This window comes from Trichoderma citrinoviride (genome assembly GCF_003025115.1).
Source record: "Trichoderma citrinoviride strain TUCIM 6016 unplaced genomic scaffold BBK36scaffold_22, whole genome shotgun sequence".
NCBI classification, from domain to species: Eukaryota; Fungi; Ascomycota; class Sordariomycetes; order Hypocreales; family Hypocreaceae; genus Trichoderma; species Trichoderma citrinoviride.
Window position 1 is genome coordinate 142021 of NW_020194730.1, and position 6407 is coordinate 148427.

The following is a 6407-nucleotide window of genomic DNA, read 5'->3' on the forward strand; positions in this document are numbered from 1 at the left end:
AACCTACTAAACAAATGACTTATCGCATTTTATTCAGTCGAGTGAGCAACTTGGACTCACCCAAATCGTTTGCTATGATGCATTCCGTGTACAAAGTACACCATTTCCAATCAAACCGCGTCAAGACACGCATAAACATGATGGTAAGTGACTAGCCGTTTTGTGCCGTTGGTCGGCATCCTGACCCTTGGTGCCCAAACTCCGTGAACTCTCCATTGGTGACCAACATAAATGCTTCCGATACATCCTCGTCCTTGTTCCTCTTGTTTCTCCCCGCTCTCATCTCGTGACTGCTTAGAGGCTTTCCGGAGTGGGATTCTCGTGCTTAGCCGTGCTTCCCTTTCCTCGCCAAGTGCTCACGGCAGGAATGTGAGCCTCATATCGAACCTCCTCGGTGCCGTACGCCCTTGGCGTGAGCTTGATGAGCGTGTGAAGCGGCACATTCATCCAGGGGCTCTTAGCCTGGTCCTTCTTCATAAAGTACGCATAGATGCAGCGCAGGACCGCCTGGTGCGTCACAATGAGAATGTCCTCGCTACGTTCCAGTTCCATTATGATGGGCTCCAGGCGGATGACCACGTCGCGGTATGATTCGCCACCGCGGTATCGGTAGTTGTACTTGTCCTCATCGCGGGCTGCAAAGTCTTCGGGGTAACGATCCTTGATCTCCTGGTATGTCAGGCCATCGCACACGCCCGAGTCCAACTCATCCAGCGCTTTCCACTGCAGCTGGTTGTAGTGCGGCGGGAGGAATCGGGCTGTGGCAATGGTGCGTTTCAATGTCGAGGTCCACACTGTTAGGGGACGGTCGTCCTATTTCATAGTCAGCACCTGTCCTACGCACGGGAGAGGTCCGCACTGCAAGACGTCCACTGCAAACAAACATAGCATGAACGTACCCCAACAGACTCTCGCACAAGCTCCGGCAGCTTCCTGGCATACATCTCGCCTCGGGGAGACAACAGCGTGTCGCCACCAATCCGCCCACTCAGGTTGTATAGGGATTCACCGTGCTATATAAGTTGGTAATCAGTACAGTGAACGGGAGAAGACACTCTTGTAATAATTATTGCTTACCCTTGACAGCCAGACGGACCTGGGCCGGACATGTAGATTCATGAGGTAGTAGACGATGCGGCTCTGAAGATAGTCTTGAATGCGGTTGATGATGACTTGCTTGCCGACATTCATCAGCTTCAGATAGGTGTAGTGATCTTCGTCATCGTCGCCGTTGATAGTTTTGTACACCTTTTCGTAGTGGCTAATGCGGTTGCGAAAGTCTTGGGCTGCGGCCTCGGGGTCCTGGCCGCGATAGTCGGGGCTTGTGAGCTTAACGTCTCGAATGTTGGCCATGATGACATCCTCATCGTCGCATTTGCTCTCAACAAAGAGCACTTCGATGCCGTGAGCGGCGCACGTGTCCATAACCCATTTGCGGCGCTCCTTGGTAGAATTGGTTGCGTCGAGGATGCCGACGACGCCGCCGGTGCGGAACCACGCGAGCATGTCAGCAACGGCGGCTTCCGCTGCCGCACGGCGCATCCGTTCACCCTCGGGATTGTTGAAGTCGAAAAAGTCAGCCTTCGGCTGTGGAGCGTCATTGCGCCGATAATTGCCGACGTTGAAGGTCGCTGCCGGAATTGACAGCCATTGCAGATATCTTTGGGCTGCATATCCGAAAAGAGAAACAGATGAGAAACCAAAGTCAGTAAAGATCATGACACTTTATGTGAAGTGGCGTGAGAAGTTGGAGGAAACCGGGCACTTGGGACAACGCTAAAGGGGGAGGGGAAGAAGTGGTCAAAGAACAGAGCATCATGAGATGTCTATGGGCGGGCTGAACGTGCTGAAGAGGAACATATCGGAACTGGTGTAATTCCACGCAATAGATGAAGAAGAGAGACCTCTTTCCTCTCTTCTCGTTCTTGGGGTATGCATACCTAACTGGGCAATGTAGCTCTTCCCGCGGGCCGGGAGACCAACCATGACCACACATATCTTTGTGTCTTCGACCTGAACTCCCAAACCATTATTAGTTTTTGACGGCATTGTCAAGATGATGAAGCCGGCAATTCTGCGGCGGCTGTTTGCTCAAATCAAGTATGCTGATACGGTGTTTAGGGTGTGATAGCAGAGGCATCCGGCGAGACGACTGATACATATGAGGGCGCAGCGGGAGTAGAGGAGACACAGGCAGCAGTGGCAATGACAAGAAGGACAAAGAACAACGGCAGAAATTCGTGCGGCCTCGTTATCTCTCGTTGTCCCTCGTGGGAGAGAAGACAAAGGCGAGTTCAGCTGATGGATAACGCCAGCAGAGAGCCGAGCGGCGCAGGAGGATGTCAGGCGTAGGTTGCGTGAGAGTGGCTGAACAAGTCCAGAGCGTGCTCAATCCGTGAAGGAGAGATGGCTAATCGATCCAGAGCGTGACGAGCAGCCCGGCAACGAATGGAAGCGTGAAGAGGCGTTGATTCGAGACCGTGGGCGCGTGAGGGTGTGGGCGCGATGCAGCTCCAAAGGGTCCAGGTTTAAACAGGTTCAATCGACGTCAGGCCGCTTTAGTGGCTGGTGGGCACTAAGCCTCAGCGGTCGATTCGACGCTGAAAATAAAATGGGAAAAACCAACAGCCGAGGCAAGCCTGCAGGCAAGCAGCGGAACGGGAATAACTGCTGCACGGCGTGTAGCACCGCAGCAGGATATCGTTGAAGGCAGCTGTCTGGGATTGGGGGCAGAAAAATAGGGGGAAAATTCTGCAAATGGATTTCCGGGCCGAAGTGGATGGATGAAGATGAGGACGGGTGAAAAATCCTGAATCTTCTGATGGAGCCTGGCGGAGTGACGCGGGAAGGTGATCGTGGAGAAAAGATGGAAAAATCGAGATGGCGATGGAAAAAGAGGAGAGCGTAGGATATCGGCCCCCAGAAGTACTGCCTAGTACCGGTGAGTACCGGCTGTTGGGGGTTGCGGCGGCGTGTGACCGGCAGATACCAGAGCGAATGGGAAGCAATAAGGTACCCCAGATTGTCAACTGGAAGGCACCACCCGTATTACAGCCGTAGCCGTCTCGTCGTATCGATTCGAGGCAGGTGCGCCTCTTGCACACAGCTCTTCTGCCCAGGACTGATATGAGATGCCTTATACCTTCAATAATTTCAGGTAGGTACAGTAGACCGAAAAGAGCAGTTGCCCGGATAGGCAGTGGGCAGGTCAGGCACTAGGTAGGTCCTGCCGAGCAGAGACAGAGACAAGCCTAGACTTCCTTTATCCTTTCAACAGGCAGGAAGAGCCGAGAGCTTGCAGGTGCGTGTCGAGGTGGTGGCAGCAGTTAATAAGGGAATGCAGCTGCAGCAGCCGGGGGGAAGGAGCTGAGGCACGCGGACAGGCGACCGAAGAGGCGATGACGACGGCCAGTTTCGGCAAGAGCGAGCACGAGCAGCACCTGGCGTGGAGGCAGGGACAAAGGAAGGAGGGAAGGAAGAATGCAAATGGAAACCGTGATCAGAAAAGGAAAATGAAGAGAAGAAGGAAAAAGAAGACCAAGAACAGGGGGTCAGGTAAATGTCCCCTGTCTCATGAGTTTTTCCTGCTTGACACGGATCCTCTTCCAGGGAGCTTCAAGGTTCTCGAGGCCACCCCGCATTGTGGTTGATGGATGCATGGCCTGGGCTGGTGCAAGCCTCGTCTCCTGTCCTGCATGTGGTTTGTGCCTGTGCCTGGAAAAGTCCGCCCCAGTGCCTGGGTCTGGTCCCGTAGGTGCTGCGCCTGTGCTTGGTCCTGTCCAGCAGCTTCCTCGGCCCTCAGCCCCCTCATTGCCCCCTTCGAGCCTCAAAAAACCATCAGATGCCCCCGTGATGCGCTCTGCTCATGACACGGAACACGAAGTAATTACGATTACTCCATCCTCGGTGGTTGATGCTGTCTGGCGGCTCTGTTGCCCCCTGTGCCGAGGACGCGCAGGTGGGGGACCAGGGGGCCGGCTCTGGGGAATTTGGAGCGCCAGGGCGGCGGCTCACGGCGAGAGATCCATGGATGCGCTGAGAGCTCGCCCGGTTAGGGGGGCTTGCAGGGCCTGGCCAGCGCTGCGGGGCCGCGAGCCGCCCCTGACGGCGCCCTACCAGTCCCTTCCAGTCCCTCCCAGACCTTTCAGGTTCCCAGACCCTGCCAGCTGCAGCGCAGTCCGAATCGTCCCGGCCGACTCCATCTCGACGTTCCGATTCGAAGCCCTCGTTTTCGTGGGTGAGCAGGTGACTGCCGGCAAATTGAGGTGAAGCAATATCGATGTCAAGGTTTTCCGTCGGTTCTTGCATCCGCGATCCGCGAGTCGAACGATCTGCGAGCCAGTCTGGCCATCTCGGAGGCGGTCATTGGCAGCGGCCCGAGGCTTTGGCTGCCTTGATGGCGGTCGAGATAGATCAATCGGTATCAATCGACCATCCACCATGGAACAGCATCCTATGATCTCTCCGCCCCCCGGGTCGTCCCCGTGATTGCCTCTTTCGGGCACCTTGGCCACGGGCAGTGGTCGCCTCTGCAGGAACACACCCCTGACCGAGACAAGGCAGCCTGTCGGTTTTTTTTCCCTTCTCTGATTCCCGGTGTGCTCTTCTCGGATCAAAGGCAGCCAGCCTTTCACCCGGGCTTATCCGACCGTTGCAGAGCAGGCAAGCAGAAAGGCTTGAGGCTGCCATCATGGGACCAATTGCTCATCTCGTATGTTGCAAATGGCCTGAGCGCAACGGAGCCGGCCATTGTCGCAGCTCAACTGCAATTTCACGCCGTTGAAGATGCCGGCCCTCAAGGTTCTCTTTTTGTCTCTCTCGTCTCCCTCCACAAGCATGTGCCGAGAGTGTGTGTCTCCTCTGCTGCTGCGACTCGAGCTCCGCGTTTGCGATATCCTTGTTTGATGCCACTCGACGTTGGTGGAACCGGACCAAAGGGGCTGCCGCTGGCCTTGATGCTCACCGCCTGCATCTGCGTTGCGTTTTGCAATTTGCAGGTGCAGATGCAGAAGCAGATGAGATGCAACCACTCGGTCGCCATGACGCAGTTTCTTGTCCATCTGCTCGCTCAGCCACTTGACCGGCAGCCGTTTCGCATGACACCGCAGGTATTAAAAACGAACAGTGAAGGGCCCAAATACCGATGCCGGATCCCAGCAGCGCTGCCGGTCCAATGAGAGCAAAAAGATGCAGACTTGAAGAAAAAGACGCTCAACGAGGTCATCTCACCTTGCTGAAACTCCAGGTATTCGCCCTCGTCCTCCCCGACGGCGATTTGACGGGCGTCGGCGGCCCAGCAGCAACGCCTATCATGATTGTGGCCGTCTGCTTGCAGCGATTTGTCGCCCCTTGACGTATGTATTCGTGACTCTTGACGGAAATGCCGCGTCTCCGCTTCGATCCTGTGACTACCCACGAGGCTGGTTGGAGTTGTCAAAAGAGAGAAAAGAATGAGGGAAGATGAGAAGAGAAGCTGGGTGGGAAAATAAGAGAAGGATGAGATGTTGCTGATTTTACAGTTTAGAATAAGCAGGGAAAATGTAAACGGGACTCTGTTTGCACTTGGACGGAAGCACGCAGAGAGGCTCTGATAAGGGGGGCGGCAGTGGATTGGCAGTGGATTTGGCTTGATTCCAGGTTTTCTTTGGCTCTGAGCTGGGCCCTGGATTGGGGCCGCTGTCGATTGTTATTTCATTAGTACGTATGCGCAAGCAAAAGGGCTGGAAAGACACTGCGTGATAAGCCTGGTCGCATCGTGTTGCCCTGGTTGAGCGCCGCATTCCATCATATTGATGGAACCATTTGGCGACGAGACAATTCTGTGTCTTTTCTGAGTACCTTGCATTCAATGACATGTACGCAAGATGACTCTTGCTGCAAACGAAGGAAGAGAAAAGCCCACAGATGGGAAGAACCCTTCATCGAAAATGCCCCAAATTCTCACAAGCAAAGAATTAGTACCACGATATGCGAAATAGAGAGAGAGAGAAGAAGTGTAACCCATCGCCCGGGCTACACCAACGACATCAAGCCCATGCATGAATCCCCTCCTCCCCCCTTTGCCACTTATCCTCGTCCAAACTGCCATAGTGACAAAACCAACAGAACCAGTTTCATTCCAAATATCAATCAAAATCAAGTTCAACCCGAGTCATGGATAGCCCCCGCCCGCCCATCTTTCACTTCCGCCCGTAGAACCGCATCTCCGCCGCTCCCACGTCAAACACGGCCACGACGTTCTGCAGAAAGACGTCGCCGAGGATGTACGGGCCGGGCCCGCCGCTGGCGACGCCGACGGCGCAGTAGCCCGTCAGCGGGTCGACCAGGTCCCTGTAGACGAGGTCGGCCGGGTTGATCCAGAACTCGACGCCCGCGATGAGGATGGCAAAGTGCGGCGGGATGGCGGT

General features: G+C 55.1%; 3 protein-coding genes across 3 annotated transcripts in view; 1 reads left to right on the forward strand and 2 right to left on the reverse strand.

Moving 5' to 3' along the window:
- Positions 1 to 294: 294 nt before the first annotated feature.
- Positions 295 to 2049, reverse strand: BBK36DRAFT_1130921 (fructose-2,6-bisphosphatase; the record flags this gene model as incomplete). The annotated part of the gene is made up of 4 exons (XM_024891893.1): positions 295 to 813; positions 900 to 1013; positions 1078 to 1667; positions 1941 to 2049. 4 exons carry the CDS (start codon positions 2047 to 2049, stop codon positions 295 to 297), a joined length of 1332 nt encoding a protein of 443 aa, XP_024745114.1.
- A 1608-nt stretch (positions 2050 to 3657) lies between these two features.
- BBK36DRAFT_24185 (hypothetical protein) lies at positions 3658 to 5353 on the forward strand (the record flags this gene model as incomplete). Its single annotated transcript, XM_024897980.1, has 3 exons — positions 3658 to 4237; positions 4450 to 5108; positions 5246 to 5353. 3 exons carry the CDS (start codon positions 3658 to 3660, stop codon positions 5351 to 5353), a joined length of 1347 nt encoding a protein of 448 aa, XP_024745115.1.
- An 826-nt stretch (positions 5354 to 6179) lies between these two features.
- The window catches only part of BBK36DRAFT_1145402 (hypothetical protein), a gene marked incomplete at both ends in the record, with an annotated part of 1586 nt that continues 1358 nt past the window's right edge, over positions 6180 to 6407 (reverse strand). Inside the window, one exon of the mRNA XM_024893752.1 lies at positions 6180 to 6362. Within this exon, the coding sequence (XP_024745116.1) occupies positions 6180 to 6362 (183 nt within the window). The remainder of the gene's footprint in view (positions 6363 to 6407) is intronic.